This window comes from Crocuta crocuta, unplaced genomic scaffold (assembly GCF_008692635.1).
Source record: "Crocuta crocuta isolate KB4526 unplaced genomic scaffold, BGI_CrCroc_1.0 scaffold175, whole genome shotgun sequence".
Lineage (NCBI taxonomy): Eukaryota > Metazoa > Chordata > Mammalia > Carnivora > Hyaenidae > Crocuta > Crocuta crocuta.
In genome coordinates, this window is record NW_027530988.1 from 342473 (window position 1) to 365388 (window position 22916).

Genomic DNA, 22916 nt, shown 5'->3' on the forward strand with positions numbered 1-22916 from the left:
CTTTCTCTCTCCAAATTAAATGAACATCAAATTTTTAAAAATAAAATCCCTTTGGAAACTTCCTTTATATCTACCCCCACCCCAAGATACATGTTGGCAATCATACTTCAAGCTTATGCCCTCTGATATATATCTGAAGGGTGTCATGACCGAGTTTTTACTAACCAATTATAAATGACTTTTTCCCAACAATAGCCAGCCCCCTCAGGATCTTGAAAACCTGTTTCCAAAAACACCTTACAGACTTATGCTATCCCTAAACCCTCCCAATCTGAAGGTATATTATCAGTCACCCATCACAGCTCCAGTACAGCTCTTTCTGCCCACAGGTCCTGTCATTGTGCTTTAATGAGACCACTGTTTTGCACCAAAGATGTCTCAAGAATTCTTTCTTGGCCATATGCTTCAAACCCCAACATTTCCTCATCAGTTTACACTAGAATTTACTCTTTGTACTATGCCCTCTATGAGTTTTGACAAATGTATAATGACATATACCCGCCAGTACACTGTGGTATAATACAGAATAGTTTCACTGCTTTGCACCAAAGATGTCTCAAGAATTCTTTCTTGGCCATATGCTTCAAACCCCAACATTTCCTCATCAGTTTACACTAGAATTTACTCTTTGTACTATGCCCTCTATGAGTTTTGACTAATGTATAATGACATATACCCGCCAGTACACTGTGGTATAATACAGAATAGTTTCACTGCCCTAAAAATTGTGCTCTGCCAATGCACCCCTCCCTCCTTTCAACTATTGGCAGCCACTTTTACTGTCTCCATAATTTTGCAGTTTCCAGAATGTCATATACTTGGAATCATGCAGTATGTAGCCTTTTCAGATTGACTTCTTTCACTTAGTAATGTGCACTTAAGTTTCTCCATACTATTTCATGGCTTAATGTCCCATTTCTTCTTAGTGCTGAATATTCCATTTGTATCAATGTATCATAGTTTACTTACCTAATCACCTGTCAGAGGACATCTTTCGTGCTTCCAAGTTTTGGCATAAAGCTGCTATAAACATAAATGGGCAAGTTTTTGTATGGACATAGTTTTCAACCCATTGGTGGTAGTTTACCTAGGAACATGATTCCTGGATTGCATGATAAGAGTATGTTTGTAAGAAACTGCCAAAATGTCTTTCATAGTAACAGAGAGTATGTTTAAACTTCATTTTGTAAGGTTAAAACACTGTTGGTTATTAATGTAATGTATACATGTGATATATTTTGAAAAAATTCATAAAAATATAAAGAATACAAATCACTCACAAATAACTATATTTTGCCATATTTCCTTATCTTTGTATAAATTTCTTTGATAAATTTCTAGAAATAGAATAGAATACTTGGTCAACCATTATCTTTTTAAGGTTCCTGATTTAGTTTTTTAAAAGATTTAAAAAGAATTTTTAAGTAATCTCTACATCCAACATGGGGATTGAGCTCACCTTGAGACACCCCAAGTTTCCTGATTTATAATGCCCAATGTCCTCCAGAAAGTAGTGCCATTCTACAAGAAAGTACTCACTGCATCCTGGTTAGTAAAATATTAGCCAACATTTTCTAATGTGGTGATGAAACAATATCCTCTTGTTTAAATTAGTATTTCTTTCTTATTAATAAAAGAACATCTCCATATGCATATTTCGTCTTTTGCATTGCTCACTCTCTATTGCATATTTACCCTTTCCTAAAGGCAGACTTTCTATTTCTCCTTAAGCCCTGATTTGCCTAGTATGCATTATTTGCGCTTATGAAAAAGTGTAGGTATCTGGTGAGGTACAGCGCAGCTACCCCGGCATTTAATCAACGTAAACTGGCTCTAAAGATTAGAAGGTAACAGATTCAAATCTAATACGAAAGCCATTAGTTCACAGTTGCTGAGTAAACTGAACCACATCTACTCCATGATCAGAAAGAAGATAAGTGAAATTGGGTTTCTCGGCAGGTGGAAACCTGTTCTCTTGTTGCCTGAAAATAGAATTAAAAGGGATGTTTCAGGTCATCCGGTTGGGATGACAAAAGTTTCAGGAAGTTTTGAGTGGGGGATTACATCAAAACAACAGGCACCTCCTTCGAGCCGGATTCGAACCAGCGACCTAAGGATGACGGCTGAAGTCTCCCTCTACAGTCCTCCGCTCTACCAACTGAGCTATCGAAGGGCGCGACTGTTGGGCGTTACTGTAGATTTTTGTGGATATAGTACTAGCTAGTGAGCAGTCTGGCTTCTTTTTATTTGAGGTTCGGACTAAGATTGAAGCTCATCAAGTCCCCAGAAATCGAATCTATAATAAATCGAATCCCGGGAGTAGCCTGAGGCGTAGGACGCAGACTCTGAGACTGAGAAAGTGAGTATGGAAGCAGAGCAGAAACCCAATTGGGGTTTATCTGCTTAGTTTCTGGACTAAAGTGGCCGATTAAGCCACGAACCAGTGCTCCAGGAGCGCAGGAGAAACTGGGCGCCCGGATGGCTGCACTTGGACTGTGGCGGGATTCCAGGCTGCCGGGGGTCACGGCTATCAATGGGCCGAAGCTGATTTGCTCTCTTCCGCAAATACGGCGATGTAGCCAACCCATCCAGTCTTCTGGCAGAGTCTTGAGGAATCCGGTTCCTTTCCTACTTAGTGAAAGGTACACACACATTGACTTTTCCTCGGGATCCCAGGAGCCCCGATTCTATGACCTTCAGTCCCTGATCTCCAGGATCTGATTTCCCCGAAAAGATTACGCATTTTTCCCCCTTCATCAAGTCTGGGTCAGGAAGTAGACCAAAAACGGAGAACAATTTTTTAGGAAAATAACATCCCCCAGTCTAGGCTCCAGCGAGATTTGAACTCGCGACCCCTGGTTTACAAGACCAGTGCTCTAACCCCTGAGCTATGGAGCCGCCCTACAATCCCAAATTTACCATTGTATCCCTTGTTTTAAAAACTGCAGCTAAACGGGCTTTTATATCCAGACAAAATTTAATGGGTGATTCTAAATGAAAAGAAATTTGTTTTGAAGGAAACGTCTTCAAACAAGAGAATGACTAAGAAGCATGTTCCTTACCAGGCCTAAACTCCAATGTAGGTGTCTGGAAGACCACCGGTAGCGCCCATAGCACAGGCTCCTCAGTCTCAGTCCTAACAAGTAGCTGAGCTCCGGCAACACCAGGCCCTCGAGTGAGTCCTGGGGTAAAGTGGGGTAGGGGGAGGGCTCCTTACAGAAAAGAAGGATGCAAGATATGGCCGCGACCTCTTTGTCTCCAATCTGCGTGGACTCCTAAAACTGACTGCTCCAGCTCTTACAGATTATGATTGGGGATGTTTTATGCCTTTTTAAAAATTTATTTTTTAAGGGAGGTGACTTTCTCTAAGCACAGTTCATACCCCTCCGACCCTCAGAATCTGGGGACCGCCACAGTGAAGGCATCCAGATCTCCCTCGCCCCCTCCCCAAGCCTTTCAGCGGAATCGGACCCGGCCACGGTCGAATCTGGGCCTGAAACCTCCAGGTTTCCTGAAGCAGACGCTGGCTAAAAGAGAGTAACCCTTTCCTCGGTCCTTTAACTTCGCTAACAACTTGGAGTCCCCAGAGGCAGCTTCTCTCTGGGCCTCCAGGCTCCCCTGACGTCCAGAACAAAGTGGAGACACGTGAAAGGGTTGGAAAAAGAACACTCCTCTTTTCCTTTTCTGACCTCTGGTCTCAGCCCGCCCGGGAGTGTGGTGCCTGATTCAGGAGATTCAATAGCTATTTATCGAGTGTGTACTGTGTGCCGGAAAGGTGCTCGGTACAGAGTAGACAATGTGACCAGGGCAGAGACGAGCTAGAGCCCAAGAACTTCGTTCTCTGTGCAGAAAGCACTGCAGGGCAAGGACAACTCCCTCCCTTCTCTTTCCACCCACGATCTGCTGGGTGATACAGAAGCGGGAGGGTCCGGCCTTCTCAAAAAGAGGTCATGGGAAGCTAAAAGGAAACAGCAAAAGCAAGCCCAGTGGACTAAAGCAATAGTTTTAGGATTTGACCTCCATGGGTGCATAGTGTCCAGCTCCTCTGTTGGTCCTGGAGGTAACCTTTGCCTCTTGGTGAAGTCGGTGGTTCTTATTTTTCCTTTGTCCTGTACACCCCGGTGCGCCTGCGGGGGTTCTGGTCCTAACCCTGTAAGCAACCAGATGCCACCTCGGAAGGGTCGCGGACAGGCTCGCAGCTCAGCCTGAACTCCTTAATGAACATCCCTATCTCTGGGACACTGTGGCTCAGATTCCTCCGGATGTGCACACTGATGTTCTTAGGGTCTGAAGGAAATCACTGGGCTTTATGAGAAGAGTCAAAAACGGTCAAATAGTATGATGCAACTAAGGAGGATTAATGAACATTCCAAAAGAGGAAAGCCCCTTTCCATGGCTGGCTCGTTGGTCTAGTGGTATGATTCTCGCTTTGGGTGCGAGAGGTCCCGGGTTCAAATCCCGGACGAGCCCAGTGTTTTTTTTTTCACCTCCTCCCCTCCTTTTTAGAGCCAAATACAGCCAATACCGCCCAAGCTTAAATCCACCCACCTCTCCTGAGGCCCGTTCCAACCTGGACCGGTTTCGAGATCAGCTTGCGTGCAAGTTGGACACTTCGGAGGACCGATACAAGGACCAGGAAGATGCTACTGTGAGCCATGGGCTTCGTGAGATCCGAGCGCCCCAGTCTGCCTCTCACAGGCTCTTTTGTCAGGAATAGTTTGCTCCGTTCAGTGCTTATCGAGGCACATTGCGCGGAGAAAACCTCGTGCACTTCTCACTAGCGCATTTCACACGGAAGAGAATGGTACCTGGAGATGTGTTGGGATCACACTGCCCGACCAAAACCCTCTTTCTGGGGCCACTGGCCCACTGCAGTGATCCCTGGGCGGTGCGGAATCCAGCCCCCGCCTGGGAGCAGCGGCGCGGTTAAGAGCCGACTGTAGTGTGAGGTGTCTACCTGAAACCTTAGAATGTGGTTGACTCCGGCTTGTAGAAGTGGCCCAAACCTGTGAACTGCTGAAATGATAGGCCTTCAAACCTGCTTATCTTCCCAAACTGCTTGTACGCAGGGAATCTTCGAGTTTCTGACTGATTCCATCCATATTTGTCCTTTCCGGAGTTGCTAGGTTATGTGGCTAGACAAGAATAAAGAGTTTTGTGATTGGTGATTGGAAAGTGGGAAAATGTAGAGTCTGCCAGGATGCCCTGACTTCCAGTCGTTTGTCCCCTCAGAAATGTGATACATCTAGCCTGGGCTTGGATGTGTTTGATGTATTTGCTACCGGGAGATGCACAGTAGGAAGCTGGATATAAAGTTGTGGGGTTCCAGAGAAAGATCTGAACTAAAGAAAGGAATTTTAGGAATTAAAAGCACTGTAATTGTATATATGGTGGTAGTGGTAGCTACATTTGTGGTGAGCACAACATAATGTATTGAGTTATTGAATCACTGTGTTGTACACCTGAAACTAGTGTAATATTGGGTTTATACAATACTTCAATTAAACACACACACTGTTTATGTTAATGTTGCTTTGGCTAAGAATGTACAGGGAAGAGCATTCACAGAGAAAGAATTTAAAGACCTGCCCTGGTGATCATCAGTGTTTAAAAAGCTGATAATGCAATCCAGTGAGTGGAAGAACTGGAAAAGGAAGCCTCCTGACAGTCACTTACTTGGACAGCTGATTTGGTTATTCAGGGGTGTTGACAGCCTTTACCAGCATTTAAAGCAGAAAGTATAGGAAAGATGACAGAGCTGGGTGGGTTGAAGAATGAGGGGAAGGTGTGGACATGTAGGTAAAGAATTCTTTGTAGGAGCTTGGCTGTGAAGGGGGAGGCCTAGATCTTTCACATATTTGGCTCAAAGGTCTTAGGGGTAGTTCGTGATTATTTAGTGAGTCCTTTCTTTTCACAACCTCAAAGGTTCCTTGGGTTATCAAGGACTCGTAAGGACTTTTAAGGCCAGCACTCATGAAAGTGGCACCATTACTGCTCCTCTTACTGTGGTAGGAGGCACAGGAATACTGGCTGGGCTTATAATCAAGACAGGAAGAACCCAGCATCACTGGAACAAAGGCAGAGAGGAGCAAACTGAAGGGGAATAGCTCACAGCCTGAGGAGGGAGGTGAAAGAAGGAAAGCCAGTTCTGAAAAGCAGAAATAAGTTTAAGATGATCTTCGGTGGGAGAGAGGGGTGGGTTTCAGAACTCAAATAATGGTTATATTATCTGAAGTTCCTAAGAGTCTAAGTCTGCTTTTTATTGTTTATCTGTTGACTCCTAGAGTCCTGATTGCTTGTGTTTTGTAATATAACAGCTTTTTAAGTGATATTGATTTGTGGGAGCTGCTGTGGGCCTTTAGTGCTCTACACTATTATGAACATAACCTGTCCACCTTGAATCATGCAAAAGGGTCCACAGCAAATCACCAGTGAGCATGACTATTTGATACTTATTCAGCTCTTATATAATCTGTCCTTTCAAAAAACAACGTGATGAGATTTTGCTGTGTTCCAAATTACCAGGTACTCTTCTGGTTGGCAAGAAAACAAACTAAGGTATAACCCAGCCTCTGTCTTCAAGTCATTTTTAAAAATAATGTGCAAACGGATAAAATGGTGCCAATTGCCAGAGGAAAATGTTATCATTTAGGATTCAAAGTGGAACCACTATAAGTAATGAAGAATAAGATTCATCATAATAGGGGCGCCTGGGTGGCTTAGTCGGTTAAGCGTCCGACTTTCGCTTGGGTCATGATCTCGCGGTTCGTGGGTTTGAGCCCTGTGTCGGCCTCTGTGCTGACTGCCAGCTCAGAGCCTGGAGCCTATTTCAAAGTCTGTGTCTCCCTCTCTCTCTGACCCTCCCCTGTTCATGCTGTCTCTCTCTCTCTCCCCTAGAAATAAATTTAAAAATTTAAAAAAAAAAGGATTCATCATAATAGTCTGTGAGTTCCTTGATGGCAGAGACAATGTATTTGTACTTCTCTATACCAATTTATTTCCCAGAATATGGTATTCAATAAACTTTTATTGAATTGAGTCCAAAGTCATTTCCTACAATAAAATAATTTTGGAAACAGATGTTTTAACACACTTTATTGCCAAAATATGGGGATGCCAAAATATTTATTGCCAAAATATTCCTTCCAAAAATATTATAAACTGTGATATGAGTTCCTCTCTTTGGCCAGTGTCTGGGATTGGCTTCAGGCTTTTAGGCTCCATGAAATTAGGTTGTTTTTAAGGCAATAGTTCATCTGCTCTCTGGGCAGTGCTCCTAGATCACTCCTGAAGAATTATTTTCCCCTCGCAAACCACTGGTCATTCCTTCCATTCCTTTAGTTTTCACTCAGAAATCTTTGGGGATTGAAATATTTAGTGTGTTTTTTTGTGCGTATTATTAATAGAACTAGATGAAATCATTTCTATTTCCAGAGCCCAGTGAAGCTTTATGGCTATCTCTTTGCATGCTAATGCTCAGCTTGCCAATGTTGAGGTTGAAGTGCTGTCCATACATATATGGTGTCTATCTATACACACTCTAACATGGAATTAATCCCTGTTTTTGTCTCTCAGTCTTCTCCTCTAAAATCAAAGTTGCTTGAGGTGAGGAACCATTTCTTGTTCCTCTTAGCATATATCACTGTATCCAACAAAGATGCTTAAAGGACGTTTGCTGAACAAATGAATACATAAATGGAAAAAATAAGTGAATGAAAGAATAAGTGAATATTTGTCCAAGATTTCCAGGGGCGCCACAAAAAGGAATCTTCACTCCCTTTCAAATATCCAGTGAAGTACATAAAATGAACCACAAAGTCTGGTTCCTGGTAGGTACAGCAATAGTTGGCATTTGTAATTCTAAGTCCTTGTCCCAATTCCAATTTTACTGAAAACAAAACAATACTGAACACAACAGACATAAGGATGTAAAAAAAAGTGGACAAATGAAAGGAACACAATCTCATTAAAAAATGAGTGATGTCTTTACATCATCTTTATAATAAAGTGCAAATTAGAAAACCACATCAAATGCTATCTTTCATGAACTTTCTCTTGGATCTCTTTTTGCAAAGACATCTGGAATTACTGTGGGGGAAGTGAATAAGTTCCTTATTCAATTTACTTTACCTCTTTTCCTCCTGACAGTAAATGCAATGTTCTTCCATAAAGTGTATACAAAAATACACAGGTTATCTATTTATTTTTATGTATTTTTAAGATTATAAAGAAATTTTTCTTAAAATTCTTGTTTTTCATAAATAACTGAAAGATGCTACTGAAAAACTTTAATCAGTTTTTAACTTTTGGCAAAGGTCACACATAGATCTCCCTAAGAATTGGATTAAAACTGTGGATCCTCTTCCCAGACAAATGCATATAAAGTCAAACGCCTAAAATTTACATAGTAAGGCAGCTTATAAATTTTCTGAAGTTCATCCTTAGACTCCCTGGTGACCATGGATCCTTAGGTTAAGATCTCACTGGCTGGAGAATCTTATGATGTAATGATGATATTGATTTATGATATATCAATAATAATATGGAGTTATGTATGAGATAGAATAAAGTAATGTTGCCTGAAAGAGAAGAAGGTAGACTTGTGACTTTGGAATTCTCTTGTGATTCCAGAATTCAGTCATTTGGTGATGTCCATGATAACCATAGAGAAAAGAGTGACAATGGAGAAGACTTGGACTTACAACTGGTTATTACATCTCCCTTCATTTTCACTTCACTCTTTCTTACTAAATCTCTTAGCTAGTAAAAATTCCCCCCAAAAGCCTGCTACCACCTTCCTAAACATATCCTTCAAAGCTTCCTTGACTCGCTCATTACGTAAGGCATAGATGAATGGATTCATCAGTGGTGTCACAAATGTTGTTACCACTGTCACTGCCCAGTTAGTATCCACAGAGCCACTCTGTGATGGTCGCACATAGAGAAAAATGGCACTTCCGTAGAAGAGGGTCACCACCATCAAGTGGGAGGTACAGGTAGAGAAGGCCTTCTGACGGCCTGAAACAGAGGGGATGCGCAGGACAGCCAGAACTATGTGGCCATAGGACACAGCAGTAATCATCAGTGAGGATACAATGACAAGAGAGGCCAGTACAAAGTCCGTTTCCTCCAGCTTCTCCGTGTCGGTGCATGCCAGGCGAAGCAGTGGACCACTGTCACAGAAGAAGTGCTGCACCACGGCGTCCTGTTCACAGAAAGGAAGTAAGGCCACAGCCACCGTGGGGCCAAGCACAGGGAAAATTCCCCCCATCCAGCAAGCCAAGGCCACCCGAAAGCACACAGCACCATTCATGAGCAAGGGGTAGTGCAGAGGGCAACAGATGGCCAGGTAGCGATCCACAGACATGGCAGCCAACAGCAGGAACTCTGAGGCCCCAAGAAAGAAGTAAAAATAGAACTGGGTGATACATGCAGCAAAGGAAATTGTGTGTTGCCTTGAGAGGAAATTGCTCAGCATCTTGGGAATGATGACGGAAGTGAGCAAGATCTCTAGGCAGGACAAGTTACCCAGAAAGAAGTACATGGGAGTCTGCAGGTGAGTATCAGCTTTTACCACTCCAACAATCAACACGTTGCCTGTTAGAGTCAGCAGATAGACGAGAAGGAAGACAGAAAACAGTTCTGCTTTTGTGCTGTTGAGATTCGGGAAACCTGCCAGGACGAACTCTGTCACACCACTGCTCTGATTCCCACCAGGAGCCATTACCTTTCCCACCTGTGCAGCAACATGAACATGATCGTGGTGAGGACACGTCATCTCCAGAACAACCCTGAAACTTATTTTATCGTGATATGGCACACACTTCCCCGCTTTCTCCAATCACTGTTAAGATCTGAAGAACCTGAGGTCCTCATTTAATTACTTTTAAAGCTGGAAAATATTTTCCAGAAACGGTGGCAAAAACTTAGGTATGAAAAAGCCAGGAGCCTCCATTCTCAGATCTTAAATGGCGATGCCTCATTATTATAATAATGATACCACTGAGTATCCGAGTTGGGCAAAAATATCAAAAAATGATTTCAAGAAGAATATGATTCCCATTACCAGGATCAGGACTTGAGCCAGACTGCCTGTTTTTGAATTCCAGCATCTCCATTTACTAGCCAAGTAGCCTTAACCACTTCTGCACTCCTCCTCGCTAAAAGAAGCAAGTTAAATGAGAGTACAAATTATTCAAAAGAGTTTCTAGAGCTTAGTTGACAAACACTGTGGTAGAAAAAGCCCTATAAGTTAGGGCACCAGACTCTAGGCTTGGCTTGCCACTTGTCTTGGAAGGCAATCAATGCATCCAGCTCATTTGTCCTTGAACTCCTCAGCTACAAAATGAGTCGTAGGAATCTAGGTCATTAGTACATCTATTACATTAAATTACCCTTTTCATGAAGAATTTCCCCAGCAACCCAAGGATCTAACTGAACTCAGCCCATCATAAAATGCTTGCCTATCTAAAGCAAGTTATGGCTTATTTAAAAGGGAGAATAGGGCTAAACTACATTGAATCACTAGGTCAGGCTTCCACATCTATTTATTTAGTGTCAACTTTAGCTAAGTATTCTGGGGGAATTGTTTATGCTTTTTCAGTCAGTGATACCAGTCCAAAGCCCTTTTACAAACTTGGGCTCTATTAGACAACTTGCCAGAGACAGAATTAGGAATCCCTGGTAATTACTCATGAAATCAGAAATGAAGTCCTCGCTGTTTGATTCAAATCCTTCCAGTTTTTTTTTTAATTTAACATTTATTATTGATAGACAGAGACACACCAAGTGTGAGCAGAGGAGGGGCGATACAAAATCTGAAGCAGCCTCCAGGCACTGAACTGTCAGCACAGAGCTGACATGGGGCTCAAACTCTCAAAGTGTGAGATCATGACCTGAGCTGAAGTCAGGCACTTAACTGACTGAGCCACCCAGGCGCCCCTTAAACCCTTCCAGTTTTAAAGACTACCAACAGTTATAAGAACTAAATCAATGATATTCTGAAGTGTTTTTAAAATGTCTCAGTTATTAGGAGAATGCCAATCCCCTTTAACCATGCAAAGCATGAGAATTGACCTTAAGGCCTTAATTCTCAGCCCTGCTATTGTCTAGTACACAACAGCAGTCCTTATTCCCAGCAAACAGGAACCTCTTTACTTACAATGCCTCTGCTGTGGGTCCTACCTCAGTAGGAAAATTTTTGTGTCTTTTGTCTAGGATAAAGCAATGCTATGGTCTTTCTCCCTAGGGATTCCATGCAGAGACTCAGCTCCCTCCAGCGTCTATAAAAATTGCCTTACTGTCAGTAAAATCATTCAACTCTTGCTCTGTATTATGGATTGGATGCTATACATGGTGATTCAGAAATAAAGGAGACATTGTCACTACCCTCATGTAGCTCACTGCATAATGAGAATGACAGAAAAGTTAATATGTGTCACAGGTGGAATGTCACAGGTAAGAATAGGGTCTAAGGGGGCACATGGGAAAAAATCCAAACTGAGACTTTAAGATAGGAAGTATTTTGGAGAAAGGTGATGCCTAAAATAAATACTAAAAAGTGAATATGGATTTGATAGGAGAGAAAAGAGATTTTTTTTAATGAAAAGAGCAGCATGTGAACATAGTACATAGGGGCCAAAGCACAGAACATAAGGCATGGAGTGCAATGAGATAGAACTGATCACCTCAAAGGAGACTCTTTCTGGCTCTCTGTGAGAATATTTCCACTAAACTGAAGTTGACTATACCTTAAGTAAGAGGAAGATGAGTCCCGACCTTAAATATGGAAGGAATCACATGGGACGCTTGGGTGGCTCAGTTGGTTAAGCCTTTGACTTCAGCTCGGTCATGATCTTGCAGCCCATGAGTCTGAGACCCGCGTCAGCTCTCGGGCTCTGTGTTGACAGCTCAGAGCCTGGACCCTGCTTCAGATTCTGTGTGTGTCTCTCTCTGCCCCTCTTCACCTATACTGCCTCTCTCTGCCTCTCAAAAATGAGTAAATGTTAAAAACAATTTTTTTAAATATGGAAGGAATGGCTCCTACCTACCCCTGAATGTCCTTGCTGTCTCCATGAGGGTGGGGGATCACCTTGTAAGAATTCTCTTTCCCTTTTTATGGCTCAATGGTCTGCTCTACCCTGGTCCTTTTCATACCCGGTTATGTGAGGCTAACAATAGCCTGGAGTTCCTAAGGATGGGCAAAGCACTTGGGAAAACAGGCAGTAGTTAGATAATCCGTTTCTTCTCTTGTGTTTTTCTCTTGGGTATAATTCCTCAGTTGCTATTCTTCTGCCTTGTAAACAAAGGGGCTTTCTGATCCTGAGGTGGCTGCATCACACTGTCCCTTTTTATGGGCATGTACAGGTCAGCCATCAGGGCTCACCTTTCTCGCCTTGTAGAGTGTCTTCTGTAATGTGATCACTGTCTTAGCCTTAAACAGGCACACTTAAAGTGAAAGACAATGATCTCACAATGCTCCATGGTATGGTACTCTAAGAATAACATGGGGTTGGAAGGCAAAGGGTAGATATGGACAGGTTAAATCATTCATCTAGCTATGAAAAGACTTACTGCACTTACCTACAGTTCTTTTCATCTCATAGTTGAAAAATGTTCCATTTAAAGGCAGGTCTCCATCTTTTTTGTGATGAGTTTATGCAAAAACTGTCAATTTTCCTGTTCTAGAATGCAACCTCCCTGAATCCTGGCATTAGCCTAAGTGCAGAGAAGGAAAATGCTGAAGACTTGTTTCTAACCAATCTGTCTATTGTAGGACAGAATCCTTCATGCATAACTTCAGTTTCCAGTGGAGATGCCTCAAAATGAGGATTGATTAATCTAGACATCAGGAGTCTGGTTAGCAGCAGTACCTGCTAGAAAAGTGAGACTCAAGTGTTGAGGTAAAACCGTGAGAGAGAAAGAGAAAATAAGTCTGAAAAGACCCAAGGGAGATTTGCAATTCAATGGAAATTTTCCAGACTCTATCACTGATAAATCTGAAAAAGAGGCTGATCCTTCATCCAACAAGGGATGACTGGGAATGTTTCTGCCTCCATCTGCCAACCCCTCCCATCCCCCCACCCCCTCACCCCTGCCCAAGCCCAGCAGCCCCAAAAGGTCTGGGGCAATACAGTGGGAATGAGAGAAAAAAAAAAAATTGAGTTTGACCAAGTGTGGAAGACCATAGTCATCATCCAACTTTCTTCTGCATTGCACTCAGGGAAATGTTAACTCCCCAGGTAACACAGACATTGTGTCTTCTCCCTGAGGACTTAAAAAGATATTGGGAATCCCTACCCTTGCTCCTGGTTGGCAAGTGATAAGAGCTCTCAGGGTATGAAAAGATAGGGAAAGATACTCTGTCTCATTTCTAGCTTCTTCTTCTCCCAGCCTTGTACTTTACCCTCTGGTAATATATACCAGACCACACATCCAAACATTGTTTAGAATTCTGGACCATTGTTCATATTTTTTCATTTGTGTCTACCCTACACCCCTGGCTGAGGACTTGATTAATTCCCGTTCATACTCCATACACTCTGGTGTATATCAGTTCTTCTGAGAATCTTCTACCTACCACTCCCTATCTTACCACTCTGTCTGCACTCCAACCTGAACTGGGACATGTTCTGCTGACCTCAATCTCAATACTTAACCCATTGTATTGTAACTCCACTTTCTCATCTGTGTCCCCTGCCAGACTCTGAACTCCTAGACAGGAATTATATTTTGTTCTCTGTATTTCCAGTGCCAAGCACAGTGCCTGGCACGCATTGTGTGCTCAATAAATGGTATGTGAACTAAACTGCTCTGAACCCCAGACCTGAGAGCAGTGGAGCAGAGGCTCTTGCAATGATATGCCAAAAAATAATAAGTTATAGTAAAGTGATATATCTGGGATTTGCTTCCAAATAAAGTGATTGGGGGGTATAGGTAAAATTAGCTTGGCCATGAATTGGTAATTCATGGACCTGTGCATTGGTTACATTGTGATTCATTACAGTATTCTATTTTTAGTATGTTTGAAATTTTTTATAAAATCTCAGAAATATTACAATCAAATCTCTAAAGAAAATTCTAAGTTTTTAGAAATTAGTTAAAAATTAAGGTCAGAAATACTTTCCTAAAGATAGCAACTCTAATGCCACAAAATTAGCCAGCTAGCCACTGGGGAATGTCAAATACCATGTGGGCTACTCAGAGGCAGAAAATGTAAAACTATAATGAACTACCAACTCCAAGAGGAATTCAACTCTCTAAGCAACACCCTGTTTTCTGATCCAAAAGCAATGGAGGCAATGCCAAAACACCCACACAGAGAATCATAGTTCAAAATGGGGAGATTGGATTAAAATAATACACTGAGTAAAGGAACCTATCTTTTTCACCATGACAAGTTCCTTAAAATGAAATAAAAATTTCATTTTCTCTTCCTCTTTTTCTTGCCTTTTCATTTTTTAAAATGGTAACTGTATAACAACATAGGAAAACGAGGCAGGGTGCCATTATCAAATGTTTATGTAAAAGGAACTTCCAGGAGGAAAAAAAAAGCAGATAATTGAATTAAGAAGAACAGTGATTTTGATTTGTATTTCCCTGATGAGGAGGGATGCTGAGCATCGTTTCATGTGTCTGTTGGCCATCTGGATGTCCTCTTTGGAGAAGTGTCTGTTCATATCTTCTGCCCATTTCTTCACTGGGTTGTTTGTGTTTTGGGCGTGTAGTTTGATGAGTTCCTTATATATTCTGGATATTAACCCTTTATCTGATATGTCATTTGCAACTNCCACTCCATAGTCCTTAACTGATACATTTTAACGGACCCTCAAATATCACCTGACTTTGAATATAGCCACAGTGGAAAGAGAAGGATAAAACAGGACAAGTGGTTTTAGAGGAAATAGGTACTTTAAAGTAGAAAAGAAAACAATCTTTAATTTTTCAAATTCGAAAAAGGCATAAATCTACATCCACTCCCTCCTGAAGCCCCACTAAAACCATAGCATGGAAAAGGAAACAGTAGCAACACAATTTCAGAAGAAGAAAAGCAGATAATTTAGCAGTGGCTGACATGAAAAAGTTGGTCAGAAAAGATGATTCTATTCAAGTAGTGAGAAAAAAAAATCAATTCAGTTTATTCCAGAGTCCCTCTACATTTTTGGAAGTGGAGTGACTGGAAGGCCAAGTTAAGAATGGGATGAAAAAGGCTTAAGGAGCCGCTTGGGTCTCCGTACCTGCTTTGTCATCCCAGGCTGATTGTCATCCCTCTCTCACTCTCAACAAGAGACTGGATGGTTTGTCTCTGGAACGAGGAAAGCAGAAGGGCTTTTACCTTTGAAACTAGGGGATTAAATAAATTATGTATTATTTATTGTTACTGTGATGTCTATTTTAGATGCCACATATTTAGCAGTTAGATAGGAAACTGAAGACTTTTCTTTGCATTATCTGAGAAGTCCAAAATGAAAGATGCGAAGATACTGTCAGGAGTGCTTCCTAAGATACAAGCCACTGACATCACCATAGAGTGAGGCTGGGAAATCTCAAGTACCATCCATACATACACTCAGCTTTCAAACAGCTACTTAGTTTCCCTCTCTTAATATAAACATTTAACCCAGGATCAGCCAATTGCTGGATAAAAATCAACTAATGTGATTTTATTTGTCTGAAACAAGTAAGCAAGAGAAGATAACTTGGAGGAAACAGTGACCATGTAGGGAGAAGATAACTTTACTTAAAAAAATTTTTTTAAGCCCTCCGCCCGTCCCCTCCCCGCACCGAATCGTGGCGACCCGCACCCAGGGCGCTCAGGCTCAGCAAAGTCCACCATACATTTCCTCTCCAATTCCATTTCTTGGACATGCTATAGCATTTGGGAAAAGTCCAATTGAATTCCTAGAAAATGCATATGAGAAGTATGGACCTGTATTTAGCTTTACCATGGTGGGCAAGACATTTACTTACCTTCTGGGGAGTGATGCTGCTGCACTGCTTTTTAATAGTAAAAATGAAGACCTGAATGCAGAAGATGTCTACAGTCGCCTGACAACACCCGTATTTGGGAAGGGGGTTGCATACGATGTGCCTAATCCAGTGTTTTTGGANGATTTTATTTTTAAGTAACCTCTACACCCAACGTGGGTGTCAAACTAACAACCCCAAGGTCAAGAGTCACATGCTCTACTCAGCTAGCCAGATGCCCTGATAATTTAATTTAACAGTGTTGCTAACATGGCGCCTGGGTGGTTCAGTAGGTTAAGCGTCTGACCTCAGCTCAGGTCATGATCTCACAGTTGGTGAGTTTGAACTGTCACCACAGAGCCTGGAGCCTGTTTCAGATTCTGTGACTCCCTCTCTCTGCCCCTCCCCCCATTCATGCATTAGCTCACTCGCTCTCTTTCTCTCAAAAATGAATAAACATTTTTAAAAATGTCATTAATGTCTCAGTGAGAATGTTACAATCATAAGACAGAAAAGAGTATTGCAAAACCAAACCAAACAAAAACCCCTCTGAACAAAAAAGAGCTTTTATGAATTAAAAAATATGATAGATTTTTAATATGTACCATAACATAAAGGCAAGTAAAGCAAATTATTACTAATAGAGAATAGGATAGAAAAGGTAAGAATATGTGAGGGTCAGTAGAGGCTGTGTTTCCAGTTGATAAAAAAGGAGAGGAAAAAATGGAGACACAGAAATCGCCAAAATAATCCCTGAAAATGTACCATATTTTAAGGGCATTAGTTTCCTGATAGTGCTGTTTGACATTCAGAAGGCTTTATTGTTGGGGTCCCTGGTTGGCTCCGTTGGTAAAGCATGTGACTCTTGATCTTAAGATTGTGAGTTTCAGCCCCATGTTGGGTGTAGAGATTATTTTTTAAAAGTTTGTTTGTTTGTTTGTTTTGCTGAAGTACAACAGATCTACTTCTTGAAAATTTTGATGCTGGTGCTTTTGGTGTTATGTTTGAGAATCTGTTGCCAAACCAAGGTCATGAAGATTCACCCTTATGTTTTCTATTAACAGTTTTATTGTTTTAGCTCTTTCATTTGGGTCTTTGGTCCATTTTGAGTTCATTTTTGTATGCAGCGTGAGCTAAAAGTCCAACTTCATTCTTCATTCCTTTGCAAGAATTGAATATCTAATTGTTCTAGCAACATTTGTTGAAAAGACTTTTCTTCCCTCATTAAGTAGTCTTGGCACTCTTCTTTTTTTAAATCTTTATTTATTTTGAGAGAAAGGCCACAGAGGTGTGCAAGATGGGGAGTAACAGGAGAGGGAGAGAGAATCATGACCTGAGCCCAAATCAAGAGTCAGATACTCAACTGACCAAGCTTCCCAGGCACCCTGGCACTCTTGACTATAGATGTATGGATTCATTTTAGACTCTCAGCTCTATTCCATTGACATATATATCTGTCCTTATGCCAGTACCACACTGTTTTGAGTGCTGTAGCTTTGTAGTTGATTTTAAAATCAGCAAATATGAATCCTCCAACTTTACTTTTATTTTTCAATAATGGTTTGGCCAATTGGAGCCTCTTGAAACCCTATAAGAATTTTAGAATCAGCATGTCCATTTCTGAAAAAAAATGCAGTTGAAGTTTTGATAAGAATTGCATTGAATCTGTAGATTACTTCAGTTAGTAATGCCATCTTAACAATGCAGTTGACCTTTCAACTCATAGGTCCACTTATATTCAGATTTTTAAAAATACAGTATAGTACTGTAGGCATATATTCTTTTCCCTATGACCTTCTTTCTTTACATTTTTTAAAAGTAATCTCTACACTAAACCTGGGGCTTGAACTCACAACCATGAGATCAAGAGTCACATACTCTACCAAATGAGCCAGCCAGGTGTCCACCTATGGCTTTCTTAATAACATTTTCTTTTGTTTACTTTATTGTAAGACTATAGTATATAATACACATAACATATAAAATATGTGTTAATTGATTGTGTATATTATCAGTCAGGCTTCAGGTTAACAGTATACTACTAGTAGTAAGTTTTTTAGAGAGTCAAAAGTTAAACTTGGATTTTCATCTGTGCAGGAGAGTCCGTACCCCTAACCCCAGTGTTGTTCAAAGGTAAACTCTATTAAGTCTTTTAAACCATAAACATGGGATGTCTTTCCATTTAATAAGGGATATTTTAATTTCTTTCAACATTGTTTTGTAGCTTTTAGTGTACAAGTCCCACATCTCCTTGGTTACATTTTTTTTCTAAGTATTTTATTCGTTCTTGGGGCGCCTGGGTGGCTTAGACGGTTAAGCGTCCGACTTTCGCTTAGGTCATGATCTCGCGGTTTGTGGATTCGAGCCCCGCGTGGGGCTCTGTGCTGACTGCCAGCTCAGAGCCTGGAGCCTATTTCAGAGTCTGTGTCTCCCTCTCTCTGACCCTCCCCTGCTCACACACTCTCTCTCTCTCTCCTAGAAATAAATAAAAATATTAAGAAAAAAACTCTAAAAAAAAAGTATTTTATTCGTTCTTATACTATTGTAAATGGTGGAATTGTTTTCTCAGTTTAATTGGATTATTTATTGTTAATGTATAGAAATACAAATGATTTTTGTATGTTGACCTTGATTCCTATGACATTGCTGAATTCATTTATTTGCTCTAATTTTTGTGTGAATGTGTGTGTGGATTCCTTAAGATTTTCTATATAAAAATCATACAGTCTCCTAGTAGAGATAGTTTTAATTTCTTCCTTTCCATTTGGATGCACTGTATATATTATATTGTTTTGTTTTGTTTTGTTTCATCTCATCTTGTCTCATTTCATTGCATAACATCCCATTCTATTCTATTTGCCTAAATGCTCTGGCTAGAATTTCTAGTTCAATATTGAATAGAAGTGAAGAAAGTGGTCATCCTTGTCTTGTTCCTGATTTAAGGGGAAGAAATGAAAATGAGCCTTGAAAGAGAGACTGAGATAAAAAAAAAAAAGAAAAGAAAAGAAAAGAAAGGTCAACAAAGAAATCAATTTAAAAAAAGAAAATTCTTCAGTTTCCTATCTAACTGCTAAATATGTGGCATCTAAAATAGACATCACAGTAACCAGTATACATAATTTATGTAACCCCCTAGTTTCAAAGGTAAAAGCCCTTCTGCTTTCCCTGTTCCAGAGACAAACCATCCAGTCTCTAGTTGAGAGTGAGAGAGGGATGACAATAAGCCTGGGTAACAAAGCAGGTACGGAGACCCAAGCGGCTCCTTAAGCCTTTTTCATCCCATTCTTAACTTGGCCTTCCAGTCACTCCACTTCCAAAAATGTAGAGGGACTCTGGAATAAACTGAATTGATTTTTTTTTCTCACTACTTGAATAGAATCATCTTTTCTGACCAACTTTTTCATGTCAGCCACTGCTAAATTATCTGCTTTTCTTCTTCTGAAATTGTGTTGCTACTGTTTCCTTTTCCATGCTATGGTTTTAGTGGCGCTTCAGGAGGGAGTGGATGTGGATTTACACTTTTTTTTTTAAATCAATCTCTTTGCTGACCTTTATGTATCTCAGTCTCTCTTTCAAGGCTCATTTTCATTTTCAAGGTACATGTTTTGGATGTCCCTTTAATAAAGATCTGTTAATCATGAACCCTCTCAGTTTTTTTTTAGAAAATGTCTATCTTACCCTAGTTCTTGATAGTTTTTCTGCACACATGATTTTAAGAGTTATTTTCTCTCAATACTGTCTTCAAGCTTCTATTATTGATAGTACTGGGAAGTCAGAGAGTCTTAATTGTTAGCCTTTACAGCTATTTATAAGATATTCTCTTTGCCATTGAGATGCAAGAGTTTCAGTACAATACATCTATGTTTAGATTTTTTTTTCTAATTCCTACATAGTCAACAATGTAATTCCCATGTTTGAAATTCAATTCTCATCAGTTCTTTGAATTCATCACATATTATCTTTTCATGTATTCATTCTGCTTTCTTCTCTAGGATATTTTTTCTTACATATTTTTCATTTCCTCATCCTTGATTAAATTCTGGGTACCATCTTCAGATGTTTATTTACATTTATTAATACTCTCTCAGCGTGTGTAATCCACCAGTTAACAGAGTTTTATTTCATCAATTATGTCTCTCATTTTAAGGTTATGGGTATTTTTTTTCCTTTTGCAAAGCTGCATGTCACTTTTATAGTTTTGTATTTCTTATTTATATGACCCCGATTTTTTTATTTTTCAAAAACATTTCATACTTAGTGATTTTGTATTATTTAGCTGAAAACTACAATAAGTAAGGGCCTGCTAGGTTTAAGGGTTTGTTTGTTTTCTCCTGTTGCTTGGTTCCTGTTAGGTGATTTTGGAATAAGATTTCTCTTCTGGTTCAGGTTCCTGGGTGGCTCAGTTGGTTAAGCAATTGTCTCTCGATATCATAGTTTCTGGGTTTGAGGCCTGCATCTGGTTCCTCACTGACAGTGCAAAGTTTGCTTGGGATTCTCTCTCTCCCTGCTCCTCCCTGTGCTCTCACTCAAAATAAATAAACTTTTTAAAAAGACGTTTTTAATGTTTATTGATTTTTGAGAGACAGAGTATGAGCAGGGGAGGGGCAGAGAGAGAGAGGGAGGCACAGAATCCAAAGCAGGCTCCAGGCTCTGAGCTGTCAACACAGAGCTTGAAGAGGGGCTCAAACTCACAGACTGAGATCATGACCTGAGTTGAAGTTGGACATTTAACTGCCTGAGCCACCCAGGTGCCCCAACATTAAGAGATTTTCAAAAGTGATTATTAAGCTGAAGAAGGGCCTTGAGTTATCTTTGCAGGATCTGAAACCCTCTGAGCATGCAAATACCAGACCAGCTGGAGCCTGAGAACTGATGATCCTGATGGCTGCCAGCCCTGGAGACTTTGGTCTGGACTCAGTCACCTGAACATGACTCTTGCCCCAATTCTGTGTTGTAGTCCCCCCACCACACAGGCCCCTTCACGAACATGGACACCGCCTTAGCTTAAAACTTCCCAGTTCTGTTGCTCAGGAGACACTGCTTTGGGAAATACCCTTCGTGCTCTTTTACTTATAAGTAAAACCTTTCCTTTTCCTATTCTTTGGCTTGGTTGTGTCTCCTGGCTTCACACTCACCAAAAGGGGAACCAAGTTTCGAGACCCAGCACTCTCAGGAATTTGGGCCCAATAACTCTTTGTTGCGGGGGGAGTGGGGGCATGCTCACACTGTGGATTGTTTAGCAGCGTCCTTGGTCTCTACCTGCGACCTACCAGTAGCAGCACCTCCTCTTCCATTTCCTCATGTCCCCCTTTCCCCAGCTGTTACAACCAAAAATGTCTCCAGACATTTCCAAAGGTCCCTGGAGTGGGGTAGGAGGGCAGCAGAATTGCCTCCAGTTGAGAACCACTGGATGCAGAATTGATCTTCTCTGAGCAGGTATCAAACTGAGGGATGCCAAAGACGTCGCGAGGACATACCAACTGCTGGACTTGGTTCCTCTTAGCGGAGATGGAGACACTAAGTAAGGCATTTTGTATTAGAAGACTAAGAGGAGAAATCCGAGTTTGTGGAACTATCTGGGAAGGTGGCTGTTGCCCCTTCCTTGTTGAGCAATACCTCCCATCTTGGAAGCTCTGAAAAGCCTGAAGTCAATCGAGTCCAAACTCGGCCTTAAAATCACCAGAGAAATTAAACATATAGTGATACAGTGATATATAGGTATCAGTTCACACGGCTCAGAGGTTCTGATTAAAAATGTCCCATTCGCGAGACTTCTCCAGGTGATCCAGCGGTGCCCGTGACCCCTTCCCCCTGATCCGGCGATAGTGGGCGCTGGCGCAGGCGAGGATGCAGGGAACCCAGACCCGACTGCGACCCGCACCCACAAGGCCTGCGTCACAGTCGTCACAATCGCTGGTTCCTTGGACACCCAGGCCCTAGCGTTCGCATGGGAAGGGAGCCCAGGTCTCTAACGGAGAGGCAGGGCCTGTGAGGAGCTCGCTCTCCGCTCTCCTTCGGCGCGGAGGTGGGAGCTCCTTCTCCGTCCTAATTCTGCGTTTTTCTTTCCCTGGTATTGTTCTCGCCTCGGTTTTGTGGATCTCCAGTATCTCGGCTCCCTCTGAAAAGCCCAGGGAACCTTGGCCTTGGCAGTCTTCTGGTCTTCCTGCAGAGGCTCCTCCTAACTCCGCACACCTTGTGTTTAGTAGCAAAAGCGCTGCGACCTGGGGTCAGGGTTAGGTCATAAGTGTGCGGAGAGTTCTTCGTCGGACCCTCAGAGGAACCGTCTGCCAAGGGCACGTTTGGGCTTCGAGCTTGGGGCGGGAGGCCTGGCCTGGGGCTCAGCGATGACCCGGAAGCCTGCCTTCCAGAGCCCTGCCTTTGCGGGTCGTCCAGGTCAGAGAGACAGTGTGGCCCCAACGACCTGATCTGCCAATTCCAGTGTGGCGCTAGGAAAGCCAGAACTGCAAAGAATGGGCCACCTCAGTCATGGGGTCTTGGCCACCTGTCGCTGCAGACCTAGTGGTAACTTGGTGCTTGAGCCCTTTGGGGTGGCTCTCACAAGTCTGACCTTCTACGTGGCAGCACTCTGCTGTTTTTTTTGTGGTTGGTCTTGGGTGGGAGATTCCAGCCCCTTCAACAGCTATCCTGGGTCTCCCCAATCTGTATAGTTTTGGGACCCAGCGTCCTGCTCTTCCCCCGAAGGGGTTGGGGGGTGTTGTTGTTTGGTTTGTTTTTTGCTTTTACACTCCCCTCAGCAGTGGGAAGTCTATGTCTAGGTCTTGAGAGCAAAAGCTCCCTACACCATCTCTCAGAGACAGAGGGGTTTTGCTCTTCCTCCTACCCTAGAAGCTAAGTATCCTTGTCTGTGCCTTGGGGGTGTAGGGGCTTGCTGCCTCTCTCCTAGTGACTTGAGGCTTTAATAGGAGAATAGGGTCTGGGGACTTCATGTG

General features: G+C 41.9%; 2 protein-coding genes and 3 non-coding genes across 7 annotated transcripts in view; 1 reads left to right on the plus strand and 4 right to left on the minus strand.

Annotated features, from left to right (window-relative positions):
- RNASE12 (ribonuclease A family member 12 (inactive)) overlaps nucleotides 1-22916 on the minus strand; it is a 99455-nt gene that overhangs the window by 40690 nt on the left and 35849 nt on the right. The window lies entirely within an intron of this gene.
- TRNAY-GUA (transfer RNA tyrosine (anticodon GUA)) lies at nucleotides 2083-2173 on the minus strand. The gene is given in 2 exon segments: nucleotides 2083-2118; nucleotides 2137-2173. It is a non-coding gene; the product is annotated as a tRNA-Tyr (tRNA).
- Nucleotides 2826-2898, minus strand: TRNAT-UGU (transfer RNA threonine (anticodon UGU)). Its single transcript has one exon. It is a non-coding gene; the product is annotated as a tRNA-Thr (tRNA).
- On the plus strand, nucleotides 4399-4470 carry TRNAP-UGG (transfer RNA proline (anticodon UGG)). The gene has a single exon. It is a non-coding gene; the product is annotated as a tRNA-Pro (tRNA).
- On the minus strand, nucleotides 8735-9724 carry OR6S1 (olfactory receptor family 6 subfamily S member 1). The gene has a single exon (XM_077770251.1). The coding sequence runs from the start codon at nucleotides 9722-9724 to the stop codon at nucleotides 8735-8737; it is 990 nt and encodes a 329-aa protein (XP_077626377.1).